This window comes from Mustelus asterias, chromosome 12 (assembly GCF_964213995.1).
Source record: "Mustelus asterias chromosome 12, sMusAst1.hap1.1, whole genome shotgun sequence".
Taxonomy (NCBI): Eukaryota; Metazoa; Chordata; class Chondrichthyes; order Carcharhiniformes; family Triakidae; genus Mustelus; species Mustelus asterias.
In genome coordinates, this window is record NC_135812.1 from 106,047,838 (window position 1) to 106,073,887 (window position 26,050).

Here is a 26,050-nt window from a genome sequence, read left to right on the forward strand (position 1 = left end):
TTACGTGAAGATCTGACACCATGAGAGGTTGGAGGCTTGCCCTTGACTTTGAAGGTGACTGCAGTGCTCAAATTCTTTGCCTCTGAGTCTTTCCAGCGATCAACAGGGGACCTGTGGGGTATTTCTCAGTCCACAACACATTACTGCATAAAGAAGGTCACCAATGCCCTTTACAGGAAGGCCCATCATTCTGTCCGGATTTCTCTTGGTGAGGATAGCCAGGCTGTGAGATTCATTGGGTTTCACAGACATCTCAGTCTCCCCAAGAATGCAGGGTGGAGTTGACTGCACCATTGTCGTTATACAGGGTCCCTAGCAACAGCCCCTAATATTTATAAACTGCAAGGGCTATCAGTCCATCAATGTGCAAACCATGTGTGACCATCACATGCACATCCTGCATGTGTGTGCATGTTACCTTGGGAGTTGGCATGACGCCTACATCCTCAGTCACTCTCAGGAGCCTGGGACTTTTGAGGGGTCAGAATGTTTGCAGGGATGGTTGCTGGGGGATAAAGGTTAACCACTAGAACATTAGCTGATGATGCTGGTGTGTTATTTTCAAACTCAGAGAGAGGTATAATGCTGTTCAGAGCTCCACATCCTCTCATTTAGAGATTACTGAAGATATGCTTTAGATACTTGGACTGCTCAGTGGCTCATTGCAGTATACTCCAGAGGGGATTTCTCACATGATCGCATTGTGTTGTGTCCTTTGGCTATGCACAGAGGTGAGCCCTTGCCAGATGATGAACTGGAGGACGATGAGCGCTGATTGGAAGATGAAGATGAGAAGATCTTGGAAGCCCAGGCGGCTGCTAAGGGACAGTATGAGCGCACCAACGCCATGGAGGACATAAGAGATGGGAGACGTAGCCGTAATAATGTAATAGCTGACAGGTTTCAGTAAAGTTAAGTGAGGTTATTTGGACATTGTAGCCCTCCAAGCCATTCCCTGTCATATCAGGGAATAGCCGAACCATTGCTGAGAAAATGAGTTCTGCATTGCGTGTTCTGACCTGATGAATCATTAGGATTTGGTTTTAGATTTAGTCAGCGGTGACCTGCCAATGTGCTCAATCTGTCAACTTAACGTCGACTGAGGAATAACAGTGATGTGAGACAAGGTTTGATGCAAACACTGCCGTACGCACCAAACTCGGGATCTCATTCTAAAGTGCACAGCTTGGGTTCGGGGAGGAGACCCAGATACTGCTAGAGTTTCATTGCTGATGAGCTGCTCTCACCCATTGCTGTCCCTTGAAGAATAATGGTTCAAATCTTTTACACTCCAAATAAATTTTAAACACGTTTCCCTGACAATATGCAAGGGTATAGAGACTAGTTGAGGTTGATATCACATGCGTGTTAACCTCAGAATGGGACGATCTCACCGAGTGGGGGGATGGCTAAATCTCGAGACAAGAGGATTCCTAAGTACAAATCACATTGCCTCCATTCGACTAGAACATTCACATACCCATCCAATGATTTTCAATATGTGTAATTTATTTACTGTAATAGCACACTTGTGAACCAGAAGCGACATAAAAATGTTTGAACTTTCCTAACCCTACAGCTAAGTGCAGCCCCAACATCTGCAGCAGAGGTGGAGGCAGCCCCCAACTGCTACATCCTGGTTCCTGTGATGACCTTAGCGAAAGTCCTCTGGTGCTCTGAGGGCCTGGAGGGCTCAGGCCTGATAGGGGTCTCCTGCTCAGGGGCAGAAGTGCCTTCAACAACCTGCGCTGATAGAGTGGGTGCGGGCACAGGCAGAGGGCACTCTGAGAAGTTATACATCCTTGCATGCCCTGAGTGGAGGCTCCAGTATGTCTGGCTGACACTCATCCTCCTTTGAATGCAATTCGTGGTCCCCACAACTCAGACATAAAGATCTAAGCTGACAAGAACAGGTGCTACACCTGATCCCAGGATTGATCCTATGCTTGGTCTTAGCCAAAAGCATTCCTCAGTTCTACTGCATGCCTTTAAGAGTTTTTTCCAGTGACTCAGGACTGTGCTGTGCCCCAACTTTTAAAGATGCTGTTAATAGTCCAACAACATCATAATTTTCACAGCAGAAAAAATGACAACCCAAAAGGTTGATGAGATCAGTGAAGTTTGCATTATAAAACAGCACAGGCCTTAGCACACCAGACAAAGGGCTGGAATGAATGCAAATTTGGGACACAGAAGCTGCAGGGGGTGGAATTTCAGTTCCTCCCCCCTCCCACCATGTAAATCAAATGGTGTAATTAATAGTTTCATGGTCCTTCTCCATAGTTATTGCTTCTATTTCCTTTAAAAGTGTCCATGACTCCATGTCACCTATTTTTTATCGGGATCCGTTCCACTTACCACTATCCTGTGGAGGGGAAAGTTTTTTTCCAATCTCTAACCTTGCTCAGAGCTTGTGAATTTTTAATTTGTTACTGTACTTGTTACTCAAGTTAAATAATTGCTCATTTCAACCAGACCTGTCATTTCTTCACGTAACAATTGACAGCATTTCAACGTGATTATTTGCTAAGGAAAGACTTTGGAATGCTCTGAGGCTGTGAAAGGTACAAGATAATTCCATGTACATTCTTTGTTCATTCATTCTTTCATTGTTGTAACAGCCTGCAGCATGCTCCTCCTTGCTTTTCTTTTCTCTTGCAAACAAGTTTACGTGTATGAGCCTTTCCTCATAATCTGATTCCCTTCATCCTCAAATCATTATAAATTATGCCTCCTTTGACCATTTGACCTTTATTTGAAGGTACAGTGATTAATATTGTAAGCTTGAACTGGGACCTACGTAGAATAGGCACGGTGGCACAGTGGTTAGCACTGCTGCCTCACAGCGCCAGGGACTCGGGTTCAATTCCAGCCTTGGGTGGCTGTCTCTGTGGAGTCTGCACGTTCTCCCCGTGTCTGCGTGGGTTTCCTCCGGGTTCTCCGGTTTCCCCCCACAGTCCAAAGATGTGCAAGTTAGATTGATTGACCATGCTAAATTGCCTCTTAGTGTCAGGGGGATTAGCAGGGTAAATATGTGGGGTTGCAGGGATAGGGCCTGTGTGGGATTGTTGCCAGTGCAGACTCGATGGGCCGAAAGGCCTCATTATGCAATGTGTAGGGGTTCTATGATTCGAGCCAGCTCTACCATTCAATCAGATCTTGGCCAATCTGTTTGTGTTTCGAGTTTCCCATTCCCATCTATGCCCGATAACGTTTGATCCCCTTGCCTAACAAGAATCCGTGTATCTCTGCTTTAAAAATATATATAACCTCCACTTCCACGCCCTCTGAGACAGAGGGCGGAATTTTACGAGATTGATTATAAGTGTCTAGCTAGTGTGAAAATGGGAGAGTTCCTGGTTCGTTTTTGGGAGGATTTTCACGCCCAATCTTATGCAATTAGTCATTGAAAAAATGGTGTAGACTGTTTCTCGCTGCTGCAGGCAATGGGCTGGGCTTAATTCACCAGTCAACCTGTGGAGGGAGCTACTGCGCATGTACAGATCTCTGATTCTGCACAAGCTCAATAGCACCGGCAGGGGTCTGACACACAGAGAGCTGTCAGGCCCCTGCTACTGCAGGCAGCCTCAACCAGCTCCCCCCACCCCCTCCCCCACCACAATCGCGGGGGCCTGTGACCGATCACGAGCCCCACAATGCATGGGCATCGAGCCCCATCAATGGGCGGGGTGAGCCAGTAAAATTCCGCCCAGAGAGTTCCAAAGTCACATAACTCTCTCTCCCCCACCCCACGTACACACTCTCTCTCCCTCCGCCCCCTCTCACATTCGCTTGATTCCCCCCCCACACCGCCAGAGGTGTAGTTGGACATTTTGAGGAGTTTGATGAAAACGTGTTGGCCATGTTATTTCTTAATCTTCTTTTATGTTGGTTTCTTATGTAATAACCATTTGAACCCCCAAATGTCAGTAAAACGAAGCTTGTTAAGTCAAAAATATTAGTTTGGGGAGGCGATGGCCTTGTAGTATTATCAGTAGATTATTAATCCAGAAACTCAGCTAATGTTCTGGGGACCTGGGTTCGAATCCTGCCACGGCAGATGGTGGTCCGTCACCTGCGAAGCATCCTTGCCCCACGTGGACTCTAACTACCCCATCTTGTTTAATCATAGAATCCCTACAGTATAGAAGGAGGCCATTTGGCCCATTGAGTCTGTATCAATTGCAGAGTCTGCAGAGTATTTTACCCAGGCTCTCTCCCCGACCCTATCTCTGTAACCGCACACATTTACCATGATTAATCCATGCGAGGCAGCAGTGCTAATCATTGTGCCATCGTGCCACTGTGTGCACAGTAATATGATATGGAGATGCCGGCGTTGGACTGGGGTAAACACAGTAAGAAGTTTAACAACACCAGGTTAAAGTCCAACAGGTTTATTTGGTAGCAAAAGCCACACAAGCTTTCGAGGCTCTGAGCCCCTTCTTCAGGTGAGTGGGAATTCTGTTCACAAACAGAACTTATAAAGACACAGACTCAATTTACATGAATAATGGTTGGAATGCGAATACTTACAACTAATCCAGTCTTTAAGAAACAAAACAATGGGAGTGGAGAGAGCATCAAGACAGGCTAAAAAGATGTGTATTGTCTCCAGACAAGACAGCCAGTGAAACTCTGCAGGTCCACGCAACTGTGGGAGTTACAAATAGTGGGACATGAACCCAATATCCCGGTTGAGGCCGTCCTTGTGTGTGCGGAACTTGGCTATCAGTTTCTGCTCAGCGACTCTGCGCTGTCGTGTGTCGCGAAGGCCGCCTTGGAGAACGCTTACCCGAATATCAGAGGCCGAATGCCCGTGACCGCTGAAGTGCTCCCCAACAGGAAGAGAACAGTCTTGCCTGGTGATTGTCGAGCGGTGTTCATTCATCCGTTGTCGCAGCGTCTGCATAGTTTCCCCAATGTACCATGCCTCGGGACATCCTTTCTTGCAGCGTATCAGGTAGACAACGTTGGCCGAGTTGCAAGAGTATGTACCGTGTACCTGGTGGATGGTGTTCTCACGTGAGATGATGGCATCCGTGTCGATGATCCGGCACGTCTTGCAGAGGTTGCTGTGGCAGGGTTGTGTGGTGTCGTGGTCACTGTTCTCCTGAAGGCTGGGTAGTTTGCTGCGGACAATGGTCTGTTTGAGGTTGTGCGGTTGTTTGAAGGCAAGAAGTGGGGGTGTGGGGATGGCCTTGGCGAGATGTTCGTCTTCATCAATGACATGTTGAAGGCTCCGGAGGAGATGCCGTAGCTTCTCCGCTCCGGGGAAGTACTGGACAACGAAGGGTACTCTGTCCACTGTGTCCCGTGTTTGTCTTCTGAGGAGGTCGGTGCGGTTTTTCGCTGTGGCGCGTTGGAACTGTTGATCAATGAGTCTAGCGCCATATCCTGTTCTTATGAGGGCATCTTTCAGCGTCTGGAGGTGTCTGTTGCGATCCTCCTCATCCGAGCAGATCCTGTGTATACGGAGGGCTTGTCCGTAGGGGATGGCTTCTTTAACGTGTTTAGGGTGGAAGCTGGAGAAGTGGAGCATCGTGAGGTTATCCGTGGGCTTGCGGTACAGTGAGGTGCTGAGGTGACCGTCCTTAATGGAGATGCGCGTGTCCAAGAATGCAACCGATAATGGAGATGCGCGTGTCCTACCCAGCCTTCAGGAGAACAGTGACCACGACACCACACAACCCTGCCACAGCAACCTCTGCAAGACGTGCCGGATCATCGACACGGATGCCATCATCTCACGTGAGAACACCATCCACCAGGTACACGGTACATACTCTTGAAACTCGGCCAACGTTGTCTACCTGATACGCTGCAAGAAAGGATGTCCCGAGGCATGGTACATTGGGGAAACTATGCAGACGCTGCGACAACGGATGAATGAACACCGCTCGACAATCACCAGGCAAGACTGTTCTCTTCCTGTTGGGGAGCACTTCAGCGGTCACGGGCATTCGGCCTCTGATATTCGGGTAAGCGTTCTCCAAGGCGGCCTTCGCGACACACGACAGCGCAGAGTCGCTGAGCAGAAACTGATAGCCAAGTTCCGCACACACAAGGACGGCCTCAACCGGGATATTGGGTTCATGTCCCACTATTTGTAACTCCCACAGTTGCGTGGACCTGCAGAGTTTCACTGGCTGTCTTGTCTGGAGACAATACACATCTTTTTAGCCTGTCTTGATGCTCTCTCCACTCCCATTGTTTTGTTTCTTAAAGACTGGATTAGTTGTAAGTATTCGCATTCCAACCATTATTCATGTAAATTGAGTCTGTGTCTTTATAAGTTCTGTTTGTGAACAGAATTCCCACTCACCTGAAGAAGGGGCTCAGAGCCTCGAAAGCTTGTGTGGCTTTTGCTACCAAATAAACCTGTTGGACTTTAACCTGGTGTTGTTAAACTTCTTACTGCACAGTAATATACAGAGGTGACACATGCTCCCCTTGAGAGCTTCAAATGCCCCCAGTGACCATCAGCATTCCCTCTGCAGCCCAGTACAGAGCCTGCCAAGCCCAGGAACATCAACTCTAAGACAGCCCTGTGTTTTTCCTGCAAAGCACACAGCCCCTCCCTGCAGCTGGGGTTCACTAAGCTTCCAATGATTGCTCCTGCTGCTCTTCTGTACTATCTCCTATCTGTGACTCCTGCCTGTGAGGTCCACATAGCCCTGGGACTGCCTAGCATTTCCTTTCTATTTCTCAAGAGGAATCTCTGCACTCTGAGACTCCTACCCGCCAGCCCTGGAACTAAAGCACAGCACTAAGGACAAGACTGGACCTCCCAAACCACACCATCCCCAAATTCTGACTGTTGGTGCGAACCATCCCTAATCATAGAATAGAATCCCTACAGTACAGAAGGAGGCCATTTGGCCCATTGAGTCTGCACCAACCACAGTCCCACCCCAGGCCCTATCCCCGTAACTCCAAATATTTACCCTGCTAACCCCCCTGGCACTAGGGTCAATTTAGCATAGTCAATCAACCTAACTTGCACATCTTTGGAGTGTGGGAGGAAACTGGAGCACCCGGAAGAAACTCATGCAGACACGGAGAGAACGTGCAAACTCCACACAGACAGTGACCCGAGGCCAGAATTGAACCCAGATTCCTGGGGCCGTGAGGCAGCAGTGCTAACCACTGTGTCACTGTGCCGCCACAGTAAGGAACACCCTACTCCCATCTACGTGCATCCCCTCCAGTAAACAATGCTGTGTCCATTTGACCCCCCCCCCCCCCTTGCTTGTCAGCGTTTTAGGGTCAGCTCCCCTCCCCACAGTCTTCCCTCTGCCTTTCATTGATCATTGGCCTCCTCCACCTCCCTGCCCCTCTATCTTCCATCATGCCACCTAGTCCTTCTGCCCCTGCCCTTGCACAGCCCTCCTTCCTGATTGGCCCCACTTGTATTTGTGCTTCCCCTCCTGCCCTGGCACAGCCCTCTGTCCCCATTGCCCCCCTTGTCCTCATCAGCCCCACACTCAACTTGCACCCCACCCCCCCGTTGAACTTTAGTTGGTTTAGCTGGAGGCTCTATGAGTATTGCAGCACAGGGCAGTGTGTAAAGACAATGGTATCAGGCACTGGGAGCAGAAGATCCCTGCAGTCCACAAACCCAGGTGCAGCACTAGTTAGGATCGGTTAAATCCTGCCACATAATGCTGTCCATAAAGACCAGATCGGCATGGAGCTGGAGGACACAAACCGGTCTCTCACAGCAGGAAAGGCCCAGCGCTACGGCGGGTAGGCTATGTATGTTGCACTCACCTCAAAGCCTTGAAGGAACTGTGATCCAGCTTATGCACGCCGGTCCTTTTCAAACAGGTTTGAGGTTGGCCTGACGCAGGATTGGAAGGTGTGGAGAGATTCTGATGAGCAGCTATTTTAATGAGCGTTCATGACGAGCGAATGAATGCAAATGGCATTGACGCCAGCAGGTAGTGGGAAAACGGAGCCGCCATTAAACCACCATTGAGAGAATTGCCCTGTTTTTATGTCGGCTTTTTTCAGACATTTAGCTTCCACTAAATTCTCCATTCCCGTCACCACCAAAGCTACTGTGGGTGGGATGAGTGAAATCTGCCTATAGTGTGCAACAATTGACATTATTCTTCAAATGGGCAGCACTTGCTAAACAATCCTGATTGTGTTAAGAATTACACCAACCAGCAATTGAGGATTATCAATCAGGCTTGCAGTGTGGCTTACTTATGTGTGCCAGAAGCTACATATGTTCACACACAAGATCCTGTGCTTTGCAGACAGAAGGAGCATGTCCACAAAATTGTGCTTTTTTCAACTGAACAGAAGTTTGAGGGGCAACCATTCCTTGGTTTATTCCTCATGGCAATGTCTTGACCACCCAGAGTCAACCTGCCTGGTTTGAATTTAAACAAAAGCTCAGCAATTAAATGTTCCCTGGTGCATTTTCATGGCCACACCTCAACCAATCGGGGTCCACTTGCTAACAAATCAGCATTCTCTTCTCGTGCAGTAAGAATCCTTGTTACCTTAATGATCGCTATTCTTGTGAATCTGTCCAAGATGAAAAGCTTTGACAGCATGCCTCTTTTTTCAGCAATAATCAGGAGACCATTTATCCCATTGGGTGGGATTTTCCAGCCGCACTCGCCCCAAAACCTGAAAACTCTGCTCCAGGTCAACGGACCTTTCCATGGTCCCCTCTCGCCCGCTATGATTCCCGTGGCAGGCGGAACGGGAAAATTTGCCCCATTGTCTCTGTGCTGGCTCTCTGAATAAGAAATGTATGCAGTGCCAACCCTCCACCCTCTCTCGGTAGCTTGCACATTCTTACGTTGCAGATGATAACCCAATTCCCTCTTGAATGGCTCGACTGAAAGTGTCTCCACCACACTCTCAGACAGCACATTCCAGACTGTAGCCACTTGCTGCATGGAATGTTTCTCCTCATGGCGCCATTGCTTCTTTTGCAAATTAACTTAAATCTGTGGCCTCTTGTCCTCAATCCATTCATGAGTGGGAATGATTTCCCCAGACCTCTGGCGATTTTGAATACCTCTACCAAACTCAGGGCTGTGCAGGGGCAGTGCCAAGGGGCTGTGTTGGGGACTGTGCCCAAGCATTGCCAAGCATGACCCTCTCCCCTCAGGGGTGTACTCACAAGCCTGTTGCAATGTATCCAATGCCTTTTGCAAGTCTGTGTATACCACATCAACAGTGTTATCCTCATCAACCATTTCTGTTACCACTTAAAAAAATCACCAGTAAATTAGTTAAACACGATTTTTCCTTAACAAAACTGTATCCCAAATTAACGCACATTTTCCCAAATGGTTTTGTCTTGAATTAATATTTCTAGCTGATTATGAATATCATGGTAAACCAATGGTTCTTCCAACAAACATAAATTTGATGCACTGAAATGCAAGTCACTGAAAACAGTCTTTAACATGTTTTTGCTCTTACAGTTTACAGGACAGTTTATGCTCTTACCTTGCCATTGCTCTTTGGAAATAGAGCCGCCAAGGTAAATACGCCCAGTATGGGTCCTAGAAATAATCCATCAACACTCCGGATTAGCTGGGGAGAAAGATCAAATGAAGTCATGTTACATCAACAGGAATAATACTATTGCTGTTGAGTATAATTATATAAATTAAACTACATCCATTGCGTAATTGAACTTAATCATGTGTTTACCTGCATTACATTTTCTTCTAAGAGAGAAGTTAACCCTGCAAAGCCCATTGTCGAAATCCCAAAGGTCATAGCTAAATACAAGAAGAAGAAAATCAGCAGGAAAACACTATTCTTGGATATTTAGGATACTTTACTTTTTCTACTTAACAATTTGTTCCTGAATTCTGCACAAGTGGAACAATGCAGGGCTCAAATCTGGAGTAATCTTGATTGCCACGGCCCACTGGATAAACTCAAGGATTAGCTGTCTTTGGTGTGGGGTTATGAACATTTTTTCATAAGGGATTAAGTACCTGAGGGGATTTTGAATGGGTTTTTATGAATAGATTTTTTAAAACTACAATAAAGGCTGTAATAGATTCTTAGGTGTTTATTTTGTTTCATCTCAATATGGCTCCTGACGTCTGCCGATGATGTATATCTTATGAGTTGGAATGGAAAGAGTAAGGGCAAAGATATGTAGAGGGACATGAGGTTGGCATGAGTTGGCATTAAGTTGGCATGGGGGCTATAAGAGGCTTCGGCGTGACAGTGTGCATGGGATGGCGCTCTCCTGCACCTGCCTACTCCCATCAGGTAAAATCAAGTCTGATGGAGCACTTTCTCCCAAGGTGGGTGTGGTGAGCTGGGAAAATTTCCCAATTTGCATGACCCACCTTGGGAGTGAAAACCCACCTGTTATCTCAGTTACTCTCTCCTCAGATGCTGCGTAACGTAGTGAGTATTTCCAGCTCATTGTACTTTATTTTCATCTAGAACAATTACAGAATAACTGAGTGCATTAAGGATGCACTCAACTTTATCTTTAAAAGTATTTTTGACTGTCTGTTGGAATGGTTGTCAGGCATGCTTCACTACAGCTGGTTCTGGAATAATTTTCTTATCCCTGTCCACTTGAGGCAGTCGACCCCACAGTAGTTCATTAAAAATTAATCTGGGCTGGCACAAGAATATACACAAGTATCGGGGCATATGGGGACTGGAGAAGCAAAGTCTTATTTCACCACTCATCAGGCAAGAAATTGTGGACCATACTTCCAAATCCATAATCAACTCAGTTTATTTGGCGGCATGGTGGCACAGTGGTTAGCATTGAGCCTGCACTGACAACAAAGCTACCCAGGCCCCATAACCCCACGTATGACCCTGCTAATCTCCCTGACACTAAGGGACATGAGCACGGCCAATCCACCTAACCCGCACATCTTTGGACTGTGGGAGGAAACCGGAGCACCCGGAGGAAACCCACGCGGTCCAACACTTCCAAATCTAGATGGTAATATTCACAACTCCCTCTGCTTAACTTACTTTACATAAGTACTGCACAAATAATAGATAATAGATTCAGGAATTAAAGAATTGTTAGAAAGAATGCAGCCACTTTCTTCCAAATTAGTTCCTCAAAAACATAATAAAAGGCTTTATCTAGTTTTGAGATACATGTATGCCTGTGCTTACCGATGGGCGGCACAGTGGTAAGTACTGCTGCATCACAGCACCAAAGACCCGGGTTCGATTCCAGCCTTGGCTGACTGTGCAAACCCCACATGAACATTCTCCCAGGTCTGCAATGGGTTTCCTCCGGGTGCTTCAGTTTTCTCCCACAGTCCAGAAATGTGCAGGTTAGGTGGATTGGTCATGCTAAATTGCCCCTTTGTGTCTCAGGATGTGCAGGTTAGGGGGACGAGGGGGTTAAGTATGTGAGGTTTCAGGGATAGGGCCTGGGTGGGATGCTCTGTCGGAATGTCAGTGTTGACTTGATGGACTGAAGTGCCTCCTTCTGCACTGTAGGGATTCTATGCACAAGATTGCTATTGTTAACAAATCGTTAATGATGCTGAAACATGTCTGCATGGAACCATGCCTGAAACAAGTGTTACAGTTTGGCTGTTCTTTATACACAACAATTTACTTCAGTTCTGCGCATGACTGTTTAAACTACCCAACATAGTTAGACTCTGTACAACCAAACCAAGCCACAGACAAAAAACTACCATGGTAAATAATATCATTACTCTTCCTCTACGTTAAGCTTTCAGAAATTGAAAGATAACCTAGAAACTTTGTGATCAATGTCCTCTTGCTATCGGAAAAATACTCCCATGATTTCCACTTTGGTTTTATAATATCTTCTACAACGACTGCAGTAGCAGCATTGATGCCTGAAGAGATTGTGCTATGGATAAGAAAGATAAAACAAGAGTTATTACATCAGATAACATACCAATGTAGAATGCAAATACTCATGCCAATATTGGCTGGTGCAATTTATTGAAGAGTGGTCAGTTTTTAAAAATCCAGTTGCCTTTTCTTTATCTACTTTGGAAATGAATATGCCTTTTTGGCTTTTCCTCATTGTGAGGTATTCTTTGAGCAAGATTTACAAGAATTTCAAGAGTAGAATTTTACCATGTCCTTTTCACACTTCAGCAGTTAACTTGTATGAACAGAATAGAAATTAGCAAAGTGGATTCAGGTTTGCCCACGCTCTTCAGGAAATCGTAGAATAGAATGGGATCATAGAATCCTTATGGTGCAGAAAGTGGCCATTTGGCCCATTGAGCCTGCACCGACAACAAAGCTACCCAGGCCCCCATAACCCCACGTATTTACCCTGCTAATCTGCCTAACACTAAGGGACATGAGCATGGCCAATCCACCTAACCTGCACATCTTTGGACTATGGGAGGAAACCGGAGCACCCGGAGGAAACCCACGCATACACGGGGAGAACGTGCAAACCCCACACAGACAGTGACCCGAGGCTGGAATTGAACCCTGGTCCCTGACGCTGTGAGGCAGCAGTGCTAACCACTGTGCCACCATGCCGCCAAATAAACTGAGTTGATTATTTGGTTCTGTTAAAAAGTAGAATGCAGTGGCAGAACAAAGACAACAATACTTTTGAACACATCTTACACATGGATCATAACATTCTAGGCCAGTTAGAAGAGTTGGTTTATCTTTGTTTCTTCTTAATAATGTTGTAATGTGTGGATAATGTTTCAAAATTGGGTGTGATTTTACCAGAATTTGGTGAAGTGTTGGTTCCGGTGAGAAAATGGTGTGTTTTACGACATTGTCCAAAACAGGTGGGCATATGTCATGCCATCATGTTGAGGGATGGGGCCTAAACACACCGGCAAAGTCTGGCTGCACTGAGATCGGGACACCCTGTTTAATGGCACCCTGATCAGAGGCAAAAACAATCTCCCCACCTCACTCCATCACAGAGGTCTCACCCCCCCCCCCCCCCCCCCCCCCCCCACCCCGCCCGGCCCTCGGTGATCAGAGCCGACATTCACCAACTCTCAAACATCCCCGCCTCACTTTGTCCCAGGACATTCATCGGCATCAGACTCACCCCCTCCACCCCCACCCCCCCTCCCCCACCAACACCCCACCCAAACAGCCATCGCCAGCACCCCCAGCTCCGTCCATTCCCATAAATAAAGGAGTTGCCCCCCCCCCCCGCCCATGAAGTTCCCACTAGGATCTGCTCCTGACAATGCCCCTTGGCACAGGTTGGCACTGCCAGGCATGTCACAGTGCCATTTGGCAGTGCCAACCCTGTGCCAGGTGGAATTGCCAGGTCACTGCCTGGGCAGATCCCGTCTGCCGGGGGCATAAAGGTGAGTATAGCCCCCGGAGCGATCCCTATGTCAGGTTCACACCTGGATGAACCTGTTGTAAACCTCTTTGACGTGATGGCACATTGGCGAGGTTTGAAATTACGGCGAGGATGCAATATCTGGTGGGGGGCTGTTTAATTATATTGAAATATATTCAAATGTATTTAAGTCAGGTTCACGCCCATTATGGGCGCAAACGTGATTATGTCGCCGGTGAGGCATGGTGAAAATAGGATAACGGGGCCTTGCCAGTGAGTTTCGCAATTTTCGGTTTTCACCAGATCTTGAATTCCCACCACCGTTTCCACAGACGGAGAATGGGGGCTCAAGATCACACCCATTGTGTTCTAGAATTTCTCTGACTCCTTGAATTCCTTAAGGGATTACGAGTGCTCGCACCATTCTTTGGAGCCACTGAGAGGTGGCACAGTTATTCCGAAGCTCCTGATATTAGCATTTTCCAGTTATGGATCAACGCTTCCTAGCATTTAGAAATCACCGTGTGTAAATCAGCAGCTCATCAGTCATGGTACATCGTAAGTAATACACTATTTCACTTTCTCTTATAACAGAATATTACAATTGGCATTTTCTGTGAAAATTGTATTTATTGAAAGATTGTTCAAAAACTGTGAATTCTCATTTCTCGGGCAACACATCACATACCTCAGAGTGCCACTAAATGCACTCGCGATAAAAAGTCCTGGAGCTCCAGGTATGTGAGCTAAGATGTCCAAAACTAGCAATGGTGTCATCTTCAAAAAAATAATAAAATAAAAAGAATTGGTAAGAAAATAATTCTTGACATCTGCAGGACTAAGTTAAGCAATTGTCAGTGTTGATGAATTCAATCAACAAAAATACGCACAACACCAAATGTGATAATTTGAAAAGAATATTAAAGCTAGATTTCCAATAATCTTCAAACTTACATTTTTTGATATTTAATTCAAGCATGCTCCAGCACAAGCTAATGAAAAAAGTGCAAGCCAACACCTGAATAAATCACGCTGAAGCATCTCTGCATCCTCCTCATAGCTCACCCTCCCACCCAATTTTATATCATCTGCAAATTTGGAGATAAAACATTCAGTTCCCTCTTCCAAATCATTAATATATAATATGAACAGTTGGGGTCCTAGCACAGATCCCTGTGGAACACCACTAGTCACTGAATGCCAATCAGAAAAAGACCAATTTATGCCAACTCTTTGCTTCCTATCTGCTAACCAGCTTTCTAACAAACTTCAGGCTATTACCTGTAATCCCATGTTCTTTAACTTTACAGAGTAGTCTGTTATGTGAGACCTTGTCGAAAGCCTTCTGAAAGTCTAAATAAACCACACCCATTGGTTCTCCTCAGTCAACTCTACTAGGTACATCCTCAAAGAATTCCAATAGATTTGTCAAGTATGATTTCCCTTTTGTAAATCCATGCTGACTTTGTCTGATTATACCACTGCCTTCCAAATGCCGAGTTATGAATCCTTGATTATAGACTTTAGCAACTTCCCCAGTACCGATGTTAGGCTCACTGGTCTACAGTTCCCTGTTTTCTCTCTACCTCCTTTTTTGAATAGTGGGCTTACATTAGCTACCCTCCAATCTGTAGGAACTATTCCAGAATCCAAAGAATTTTGGAAAATAATCATCAATGGATCGACTATTTCCAGGGTCACTTCCTTGAGTACTTTGGGATGAAGTTTATCAGGACCTGGAGATTTATCCACCTTCAATCCCATCAATTTCCCCAAAACCATTGCTCTATTAGTGCCAGTTTCCTTCAGCTGCTCACTAAAATTAAATTCTCTCAGCATTTCTGGCACATTATTGCTGTCTTCCTTTGTGAAGACTGAAGCAAAATACAAATTTAATTCCTCAGCCATTTCTTTATTCCCCATTATGAATTCTCCCGTTTCTGACAATAAGGAGCCTACATTTGTTTTTGTCAATCTTTTTCTCTTTACATTCCTACAGAAACTTTTATTATATTCCCCGCTAGCTTACTTTCTTACTCTATTTTCCCTTCTTAATCAATCCCTTGGTCCTCCTTTGCTGAATTTTAAACTGCTCCCAATCCTCAAGCCTATTGCTTTTTCTTGCCAATTTGTTTGCTTCTTCCTTGAATCTGATACTATCTCTAATTTTCCTTGTAAGCCATGGTTTGGCCACAATTCCCTTACCACTCTTGTGCCAAACAGGAATAAACAACTTCTGGAGTTCACCTATTTGTTCTTTAAATGTCTGCCATTGCCGGTCCACTGTCTTTCCTTTCAGTAATATTTCCCAGTCCATCATGGCCAATTCATGTCTCATACCATCACAGCTGCCTTTGAGATTCAGGACCCTGGTCTCTGAATCAACGACATCACCATTCACAAATAATTCTACCATATTAGGGTCACACGTCACCAAGGGTTCTCTCCTAACTAGATTACCGACTAATCCTCTCTCATTGCATAACACCAAGTCCAAGATGGCCTGATCCCTTGATGGTTCCTCAACATATTGCTCCAGAAAACCATACTGTGTGCATTCCAGAAATTCCTCCTCGATTGTACTGTGACTAATTTGACTCTCCCAATCTATATGCAGATTAAAGTCGCCCATAATCACAGATGTTTTTTTAACACATGCATCTCTGATTTCCTGTCTGATGCTTTTCCCAACATTACCCCTACAGTTTGGTGGTCTGTAAACCACCCTCACGAATGTTTTTTGCCCCTTGTTGTTTCTTAACTCGACCCATACAGATTCCACATTGTCTGTGCTAATATCTTTCCTCAATATCGTATCAATATCATCTTTAATCAACAATGCAACTCCACCACCTTTTCTTTCCCATCTGTCCTTCCTAAACACTGAATAGCCCTCAATGTTTAGTTTCCATCCTTGCTCACCATGGAGCCACGTCTCCATAATACCAACTATATCATACCCCTTTGCATCTATCTGTGCAATTAGTTCATCCATTTTGTTTCGAATGCTCCAAGCATTCAGGTACAAAACCTTAAGTTGGGAACTTTTAACATTTATTTTTCCTTTCCGACTACTTTTTACTCGGTCCTTATCTGACTCTGGCCCTTGATTTCTCTGCTTCACTTTCCTCATTCTCCTTACTGTCTTTTCCTCTTGTTCTTAATTTCCCCTGCTCTGAATCTTGCAACGGTTCCCATCCGTCTTTCATATTGGTTTAAACCCTCCCCAACCACTCTAGCAAGTACCCCCCCCCCCCCCACCACCACCAAAGGACATCAGTCCCGATCCTGCCCAGGTGTAACCCCTCCAGTTTGTATAGGTCCCACCTCCCCTAGGACTGGTCCCAATGCCCTAGGAATATGGAACCCTCCCCCTCACACCATCTTTTCAGCCACATATTCATCCTATGTATCCTGCTGTTTCTACTCTAACTAGCATGTGACACAGGTAGTAATCTTGAGATCACTACCTTTGAGGTCCTACTTTTCAGCTTGCTTCCTAGCTCCCGATATTCTGCTTTTAGGACCTCATCCCTTTTTTACCTATGTTGTTTGTACCAGCGTGTCCTACAACCACTGGCTGTTCGCCCTCCCCCTTCAGAGTGTCCTGCAGCCGCTCCAAGACATTCTTGAATTTAACACTCGGGAGGCAACATACCATCCTGGAGTCTCGTTTGCGGCCAGAGAAACGCCTATCTATTCCCCTTACAATTGAATCCCCTATAACTATTGCATTCCCATACTTTTTACACCTCCCCCCTTCTGCAATGGATTTGGCTGTTGTTGTTTTCCCCTGAACAGCCATTCCTTACAACTGTATCCGTTTTGCAGGGGAATAGCCACAAGAGATTTCTGCACTGCCTGCCCAGCTCTCTTGCTCTGCCTGATGGTCACCCATTTCCTTCCTTGATGCGCTATCAACACCCAGAGACGGAAGCTGGAATAATAGGCTTTTATTAACTATAAAAGGGAACTAACTCTACAGTAAACTCTAACCGAGGGACTGGACCAGAATGAGGCGAAGGGGAGGAGCAGCCACCTTTATACCCCAGTGAACAGGGGAGGAGCCTCAGGCAGCACCTGTAGGGGTGTGTCCAGTCATCAGAACATAACAGTGGTTATCAGAACATAACAGTGGTTTACCACATTCCTGCCTGTGGAGCCTGAGCCTGCGGTGTGACCGCCTCTCTATATGTGCTATCCACGATACTCTCCGCCTCACGGATGCTCCACAATGTCCTCAACCGCCGCTCCAGCTCCAAAACATGGGCTTCCAGGATCATCATCATCACAATCATCATTATTGGTTTCTAAGCAGTGCGGCTTAGAAACCAATTCACTAATGAAATCAAGGATGCCAAAACTATTCCATAATGGTTGATTCAACACCAGATGTGGACCAATTAACAATAATTTTAAGATGTGACCAGCAATGGTGAAGTCTGAGATTTATTTCTTTGTTTTGCCCAGTTACAATCCCACATTTCTGAGTGTTTGGAGACAACTGATTTGGAAATCATTGCAAATTTAGGTTTCGACATCAAAAATTGTCGTGGGTAGAACTTCGATAATGCTGCAATAATGGCAGGAAAATATTCAGGTTTACAAGCAAGATTGAACAATGCAAGCTCCTGTGCATTATTCATCCTATGCTCCAGTCATTCCTTGAATTTAATCTGCAATGCTGCAGCTGAATCCTGTGAGGTAACTGTACATTTTTTTTTACTTTGTTCAAAACGTGTATGCCTTTTTTCGGTTTCCACGTGTTGGTGGAATTTGCTGCAATCACGCTTGGAGCAGGCACATGGAAAACATTTGACGGTCAAAAGAATTTGTGACAACAGGTGGTCCGTTTATGCGGATGTTGTTTTGGTTTTGAAAGTGAACTTTGTTGATATAAAGGCAACCTTATCAAACATAGCCGCATCAAATTCAGAAAAACCACAGGTAAGGATGGCAGATTCCCTTCCCTAAAGGGCCATTAGTGACCCAGGTGGGTTTTCCAACAATCAACAATGGTTTCATAGTTGTCATTACACTTTTAATCCCAGATATTTATTCAATTCTAATTTCATCATTTGCCACTGTGGGACTCAAACCTGGTCATCAGAGTGATACCCTGGGTCTCTAAATTATTAGCCCACTGACAATACTGACACCACTGCCTCCCTTTTAGCACATCAACTTGACATATTCCATTCCAAACCATTCCAGTAACTTTTTTGAGTTTATACTTCCAATGATTCCAAAGAATAGGAATTAATGGGTGTTTTTCAAATTGTCAGGCAGTAACTAATGGGGTGCCACAGGGATCGGTGCTGGGACCCCAGCTATTCACAATATATATTAATGATTTGGATGAGGGAACAAAATGTAACATCTCAAAGTTTGCAGCTGATACCAAGTTGGGTGGGAGGCTGAATTGTGACGAGGATGCAGAGATCCTTCAGCATGATCTGGACAGGTTGGGTGAGTGGGCAAATCAATGGCAGACGCGGTATAATTTGGATAAATGTGAGGTATTTCATTTTGGAAGTAAAAACAAGAAGGCAGATTACTACCTGAATGGCTGTAAATTGGGAGAGGGGCGTGTGCAGCGGGACCTGGGTGTCCTTGTGCACCAGTCACTGAAGGTAAACATGCAGGTGCAGCAGGTGGTAAAGAAGGCAAATGGTGTGTTGGCCTTCATTGTGAGAGGTTTCGAATACAGGAGCAGGGCCTTAGTGAGGGCACACCTAGAGTATTGTGCGCAGTTTTGTTTCCTTTTGAATCAATCATAGAATTCCTACAGTGCAGAAGGAGGCCATTCGGCCCATCGGGTCCGCACCGACCACAATCCCACCCAGGTCATATTCCCGTGGCCCCATACGTTTACCCTGCTAATTCCCCTGACACTAGGGTCAATTTAGCATAGTCAATCAACCTAACCAGCACATCTTTGGACTGTGGGAAGAAACCAGAGCACCCGGAGGAAACCCACGCAGACACAGAGAGAAAGTGCAAACTCCACACAGACAGTCACCCGAAGACGGAATTGAACCTGGGTCCCTGGTGCTGTGAGCCAGCAGTGCTAACCAGTGTGCCACCATTTCTTTTCTAAGGAAGGATGTTCTTGCTCTCGAGGGAGAGCAGCGAAGGTTTACCAGGCTGATTCCGGGGATGGCAAGACTGATGTATGAGGAGAGATTGACTAGGTTAAGATTGTTTTCGCTGGAGTTCAGATGAATGGGGGAGGGGGGAGAATCTCATGGAGACTTATAAAATTCTAACAGGGCTAGACAGGGTAGATGCAGGGAGGATGTCCCCGATGGTGGGGGAGTCCAGAACCAGGGGTCACAGTGTGAGGATTCAGGGTAGACCATTTAAGACGGACGTGAGGAGACATTTCTTCACCCCAAGAGTGGTGAGCCTGTGGAATTCATTATCACAGGAAGTAGTTGATGCCAAAACATTGAATGTATTCAAGAGGCAGCTGGCAAATGGGATCAAAGGTTATGGGGAGAAGGTAGGATTAGGCTATTGAGTTAGATGATCAGCCATGATCGTAATGAATGGTGGAGCAGACTCTAAGGGCCAAATGGCCTCCTCCTGCTCCTATCTTCTATGTTTCCATGTTTCTATGATTATTAAATTATAATTATTATTGATCCATGCACACTAGAAATTGGGTTGAGACTAAACAAACAAGACAGTTGGAACAGTAGAATGAAAAATTAAAATTTGTCCTATTGCAGTGATTCTCAAAGAGGGGTCCACAGATCCCTGAGGATCCACAGAGACTTTCTAGGCAATCTGTAAACAATGTACTTACTGGACATGGCTGGCTTTACACATGGGCATGTAGGACCTAAAAAGCCTTGGTCAAGACTTGAATTTTAGCTTGCTATGACACAGATCTGCCTGGCAGTGCTTAAGAGTCATCATAGAATCCCTGCAGTGCAGAAGGAGGTCATTTGGCCCATCAAGTCTACACCGACCACAATCCCACCCAGGCCCTATTCCCATAATCCCATATTTTTACCCTGTTAATCCCTGACACTTGGGTCAATTTATTATGGCCAATCAACCTAACCCACACATCTTTGGACTGTGGGAGGAAACCGGAGCACCCGGAGGAAACCCACGCAGACACGGGGAGAATGTGCAGACTCCACACAGGCAGTGATCCGAGGCCGGAATTGAACCCGGGTCCCTGGCTCTGTGAAGCAGCAGTGCCAACCATCATGCCGCCCTCCCATTTTTGTTTAAAAGCTTCATATGGTGTGATATGGTAAATGCCAACAAAGTCTGGACCTCTTACACTGATGCACTATCACTCAACGAGACACATTAGCTGTCAAACTCATCTCAGACCATCTTGCAGCCAATCTGCTAGAAATCTGCAGGACTACAGAGGATTGGAGAATAGCCAATGTTGTTCCTTTGTTTAAGAAGGGTAGCAAGAATAATCCAGGTAATTACAGGCCGGTGAACCTTACACCAATGGTTGGGAAATTATTGGAGAGGATTCTTCGAGACAGGATTTATTCCCACTTGGAAATAAGTGGATGTATTAGTGAGAGGCAACTTGGTCTCACAAACTTGATTGAGTTTTTCGAGGAAGTGACGAAGATGATTGATGAGGGTAGGGCAGTGGATGTTGTCTACATGGATTTCAGTAAGGCCTTTGACAAGGTCCCTTATGGCAGACTGGTGCAGAAGGTGAAGTCGCATGGGATCAGAGGTGAGCTGGCAAGGTGGATACAAAACTGGCTCGGTCAAAGAAGACAGAGGGTAGCAGTGGAAGGGTGCGTTTCTGAATGGAGAGCTGTGACAAGTGGTGTTCCTCAGGGATCAGTTCTCGGACTTTTGCTGTTTGTAATATATATAAATGATTTGGAGGAAAATGAGGACCATCAGAGGATACAGCAGGATATAGATCAGTTGGAGACCTGGGTGGAGAGATGGCAGATGGAGTTTAATCTGGACAAATGTGAGGTAATGCATTTTGGAAGGTCTCATACAGATAGGAAATATACAGTAAATGGCAGAACCCTTAAGAGTATTGATAGGCAAAGGGATCTGGGTGTACAGGTACACAGGTCACTGAAAGTGGCAATGCAGGTGGAGAAGGTAGTCAAGAAGGCATACGGCATGCTTGCCTTCATCGGCCGGGGTATTGAGTTTAAAAATTGGCAAGTCATGTTGCAGCTTTATAGAATCTTAGTTAGGCCGCATTTGGAATATAGTGTTCAATTCTGGTCACCACATTACCAGAAGGATGTGGAGGCTTTGGAGAGGGTATAGAAAAGATTTACCAGGATGTTGCCTGGTATGGAGAGCATTAGCTATGAGGAGAGGTTGGAGAAACTTGGATTGTTCTCACTGGAACGACGGAGGTTGAGGGGAGACCTGATAGAAGTCTACAAGATTATGATAACAAATGGGATTACTATCTCAATGGAAACAAATTAAAACATGCTACCGTGCAAAGGGACCTGGGGGTCCTTGTGCATGAGACACAAAAGCCCAGTCTGCAGGTACAACAGGTGATCAAGAAGGCAAATGGGATGTTGGCCTATATTGCGAAGGGCATAGAATATAAAAGCAGGGATGTCTTGATGCACCTGTACAGGGCATTGGTGAGGCCGCAGCTGGAATACTGTGTGCAGTATTGGTCCCCTTATATGAGGAAGGATATATTGGCATTGGAGGGAGTGCAGAGAAGGTTCACCAGGTTGATACCGGAGATGAGGGGTTTGGATTATGAGGAGAGGCTGAGGAGATTGGGTTTGTACTCGTTGGAGTTTAGAAGGATGAGGGGGGATCTTATGGAGACTTATAAGATAATGCGGGGGCTGGATAGGGTGGAGGCGGAGAGATTCTTTCCACTTAGTAAGGAAGTTAAAACTAGAGGACACAGCCTCAAAATAAAGGGGGGTCGGTTTAAGACAGAGTTGAGGAGGAACTTCTTCTCCCAGAGGGTGGTGAATCTCTGGAATTCTCTGCCCACTGAGGTGGTGGAGGCTACCTCGCTGAATATGTTTAAAGCGCGGATGGATGGATTCCTGATCGGTAAGGGAATTAAGGGTTATGGGGATCAGGCGGGTAAGTGGTACTGATCCACGTCAGATCAGCCATGATCTTATTGAATGGCGGGGCAGGCTCGAGGGGCTAGATGGCCTACTCCTGCTCCTATTTCTTATGTTCTTATGTTCTTATGAGAGGCATGGACAGAGTGGATAGTCAGAAGCTTTTTCCCAGAATGGAAGAGTCAATTATTAAGGGGCATAGGTTTAAGGTGCGAGGGGCAAGGTTTAAAGGAGATGTATGAGGCAGATTTTTTACACAGAGAGTAGTGGGTGCCTGGAACGCGTTGGCGGGGGAGGTAGTGGAAGCGGATATGGTAGTGACTTTTAAGGGGCATCTTGACGAGTACATGAATAGGATGGGAATAGAGGGATATGGTCCCTGGAAGGGTAGGGGGTTTTAGTTAAATCGGGCAGTATGGTCGGTGCAGGCTTGGAGGGCCGAAGGGCCTGTTCCTGTGCTGTAATTTTCTTTGTTCTTTGTACATTTACCCCATTGGCTAAATCAAATTTTAGTTTCAATTACATGGGATTTTATGGGTATTTTGCGAGAACTACATTCAGCAATTCCATCTATTTTTCTTTAATAAACCAGAATGTTGGCTTTTATGTAGAAGCCTTTAAGAATGACATGCAGGATAGGCAGACTCTTCAGTGAGAAGCAGAGTAAGAAGTCTCACAGCTCCAGGTTAAAGTCCAACAGGTTTATTTGGTAGCACAAGCTTTCGGAGTGTCACTCCTTCTTCAGGTGAGTCTGAGAAGGAGTGACACTCCGAAAGCTTGTGCTACCAAATAAACCTGTTGGACTTTAACCTGGTGTTGTGAGACTTCTTACTCTGCTTACTCCAGTCCAACGCCGGCATCTTCACATCGTGAGAAGCAGATACAGCTCTATCTCACTGATAAGCATATCTATAAGTAAATTCCTGTTTCCTTAAAATCAGTGTTAAAACATTCTTTGCATGTAGCAGTTATGGGTGTTATATCAGATTTAGATGGGGATCCATGAACTGCTAATCTAGTTGAAAAGGGGTCCTCCAACCAAAATCACTTGCGAACCTCTGTCAGACAGAACTGGACACAAAACTGGAAGTTGGAATGAAAGGTCAGTCTGAAGAAAAGCAGCCGGAATTTGGTCTGAGGAAGTTCAATACCTCTCGCATTGGCGCACTGGAGATGCACTAAGCCGTCAAACTTATCTCAGATCATCTTTCCTTTTGTTTCCTGCTAAGTTTGTTTGTTACAGTAAATTTAAGTATGAAACCTAGGCTTGTGACTCCTTCTATTTGCCGTTGGGAAGTTCTATGATGCTATCAAGCTCCTCCAAATCATGCTCTAAAAACATCTATTTACTTGCCTGGTTAGAATTGCTGATCCTGTTTGCCTCCATTGGATCACAGGTTTCATAAATAGCGTACATGACCAAACCACACATACAAGCCGCAACTGTCAGTACGAGCATACCAAGCCAGTTCAGGAATATCGCCCTGTTAAATATGAAATCATTATTGGTCAGTACCAAAGCTACAGTCAAAATGAAACTAATATACCCTAACAGAGTGAATAGGTAATACATTCTGAATAAAATTCCTACTGGCCAACCTGGGTCATTAAATTTACAACATACGACTGAGGTGTTTGTTTACCAGGTTAAGTTTGATCATGGTCTCAATCCACACACTCAACACATAGTTCTTCAAGTGAAGCTAAAGGGTTATTGTAAGTGTATGAGGAATGAACTTTGTTAGGCCTGGAATTATTAATTTATAAATGAGCTTACCAGATGGGATGTGAAAATGTAATTATTAGGGCAGGTTGCACAGTGGCACGGTTACACGGTGGCACAGTGGTTAGCATGGTTGCCTCACAGCGCCAGGGATCTGGGTTCGGTTCCCGGCTTGGGTCACTGTCTGTGTGGAGTTTGCACATTCTCCCCGTGTCTGTGTGGGTTTCCTCCGGGTGCTCCGGTTTCTTCCCACAGTCCAAAGATATGCAGGTTAGGTGAATTTGCCATGCTAAATTATCCCTCAATGTACCCGTGTGCCAGAGTGTGGTGACTGAGGGATTTTCACAGTAACTTCATTGCAATGTGATTGTAAGCCTACTTGTGACTAATAAATAAATAAAAATAAGGTTATGAGCTGTTCAGAAGTTCTATTTTACCTGGGTAAATGCAATCACTGGAGCCTTGCGGCGGGTCAAAGACGGAGATGTGAGCTGAAATGGCAAGTGACTGCCAGGTTGGGGTCATGCTTATGGACTGAGTGAAGGTGTTCCGCAAAGCAGCCACCCAGTATGCGTTTAGTCTCCTCGATGTAGAGGAGACCGCATTGAGAGCAGTGAATACTGTAGACCAAACTGAAGGAAGTGCAACTGACATTCTGTTTCACCTGAAAGGAGTGTTTAGGCCCTTGGACAGTGAGGAGGAAGGAGGTAAAGGGGCAGGTGTTGCACCTTCTGCGATTGCAAAGGAAGGTACCGTGGGAAGGGGACGAGAAGTTGGGAGTGATGGAGGAGTGGACCTTGTGGAGTGCAGACTGGTGGGGCCGGGGAGGGGGGTTGAATGATCTACTCCTTTGTTTCCAAGTTCCCTTCCGACCCAAAAATCCAACCCCCCGTACACATTGGCCTGTCTGCCCTCCACCTACCTACCCCCGAGCCAGTATCTGCCTCTGAGTCCCTAAGAATGGTGCTCGCCACTCCTTCACATGACGCTGTTGCATCCTTCCACCCTATTGGCTCCCTCTGCCCTCTGTAACATTGACCATTCACGCCTACCACGCCTACCCTGATCTTGTTTCCCTGCAGTTCACCGACCCTCCCAATGCTCACCTTCACCTGGACATTCTCCCCCTCTTCACACACATGGACCCCCCTCTCCACCCATCCATATGCCTCTGCAACCAAAACGGCCGCAACCCCTCCCTCCGTTCCCTGCACCACATGGCGACACCCCTGTGAAACACTTTACTGTGTCCCCCAAACACCTCCTGCAGGCCCCCTCATCCCCACTGCGTCTGCAGTCCTCCTAGACCTCTTGGAAGATCCTGTTGACATTCCACACCAGTGTGAAAACTATTTTTGGGTCTCACACTGAATACGCTCCCCCCCCAACACACCATTGACGCCAATGGCAGAGGGCATGGGAGAATTCGGCCCAGAGTTAACGTTTCAGATCAAGTGAATTTTCATCGGAAAGAAACGTTACAAGCTGAAACATTTGCTTGAATTCTCTCCACAGATGCTGCCTGACCTGCTCTTCCAGCATTTTTAATGTTTTTTAAAATGATAAAGTTCATTCAAGTTTTAGTAAGTGAACAAAAGAAAAAGACTGAAGTGCAACAGCTGGTGTGGTGATTAAGATTGCCCTCTGTCTCTGATGTCAGATCCATCCTATTATTAACTCATTTCCGCATAGATACGTCTTTATATTTATCAGCCATCGTAGCATTTTGGAAGCTCTTCAAGTGTATCAGACATTGATTGCATGAGGTTGGGTTGAAAGTATCACAGAATCCCTACAGTGCAGAAGGAGGCCATTTGGCCCATCGAGTCTGCACCGACAACAATCCCACCCAGGCCCTATCCCCGTAACCCGTCATGTTTACCCTGTTAGTCCCACTGACACTAAAGGGCAATTTAGCATGGCCAATTCACCTAACCCGCACATCTTTGGACTGTGGGA

At 45.8% G+C, this 26,050-nt stretch overlaps 1 protein-coding gene across 1 annotated transcript in view; it reads right to left on the reverse strand.

Moving 5' to 3' along the window:
- The window catches only part of LOC144502065 (sodium-coupled monocarboxylate transporter 1-like), a 79,642-nt gene that overhangs the window by 12,746 nt on the left and 40,846 nt on the right, over positions 1 to 26,050 (reverse strand). The window contains exons 9-13 of the mRNA XM_078226072.1: positions 23,723 to 23,852; positions 13,986 to 14,074; positions 11,742 to 11,863; positions 9,688 to 9,758; positions 9,481 to 9,567 (exon numbers count right to left, since the gene is read on the reverse strand). Of these exons, the coding sequence (XP_078082198.1) occupies positions 9,481 to 9,567; positions 9,688 to 9,758; positions 11,742 to 11,863; positions 13,986 to 14,074; positions 23,723 to 23,852 (499 nt within the window). The remainder of the gene's footprint in view (positions 1 to 9,480; positions 9,568 to 9,687; positions 9,759 to 11,741; positions 11,864 to 13,985; positions 14,075 to 23,722; positions 23,853 to 26,050) is intronic.